Source organism: Penaeus monodon, chromosome 25 (genome assembly GCF_015228065.2).
Source record: "Penaeus monodon isolate SGIC_2016 chromosome 25, NSTDA_Pmon_1, whole genome shotgun sequence".
NCBI lineage: Eukaryota > Metazoa > Arthropoda > Malacostraca > Decapoda > Penaeidae > Penaeus > Penaeus monodon.
Genome location: NC_051410.1, coordinates 10,180,820 through 10,181,088, shown reverse-complemented (window position 1 = coordinate 10,181,088; position 269 = coordinate 10,180,820). Strand labels below are relative to the sequence as shown.

At 59.9% G+C, this 269-nt stretch overlaps 1 protein-coding gene across 1 annotated transcript in view; it reads right to left on the bottom strand.

Moving 5' to 3' along the window:
- The window catches only part of LOC119589524, a 46,835-nt gene that overhangs the window by 5,757 nt on the left and 40,809 nt on the right, over positions 1–269 (bottom strand). Inside the window, 1 exon segment of the mRNA XM_037938125.1 lies at positions 16–199. Coding sequence (XP_037794053.1) covers positions 16–199 — 184 coding nt within the window.

Here is a 269-nt window from a genome sequence, read left to right as displayed (position 1 = left end):
CTCCACACCAACAGACCTCTGAGGGTTGCAGTACTCAGAGGGCAGCACCTCCACCACCTTCACCAACCCCTCGGTGGCAGCCTCGGGGTTGATCCTCCACGACGACGTACTCCAGGCCACGAGGTCCCCCTCGGCCACGCCCCCGGAGCAGTTCGCAAGGGCGTGCACCTCCTCCAGGCTTAGCGCTCTGGAGTAGAGGCTGAAAGAAGACGGTCATCAGGGATACGGTTATTAGTGCTGTTGCTGCTGCTGGTATTCGTTTCGTTATT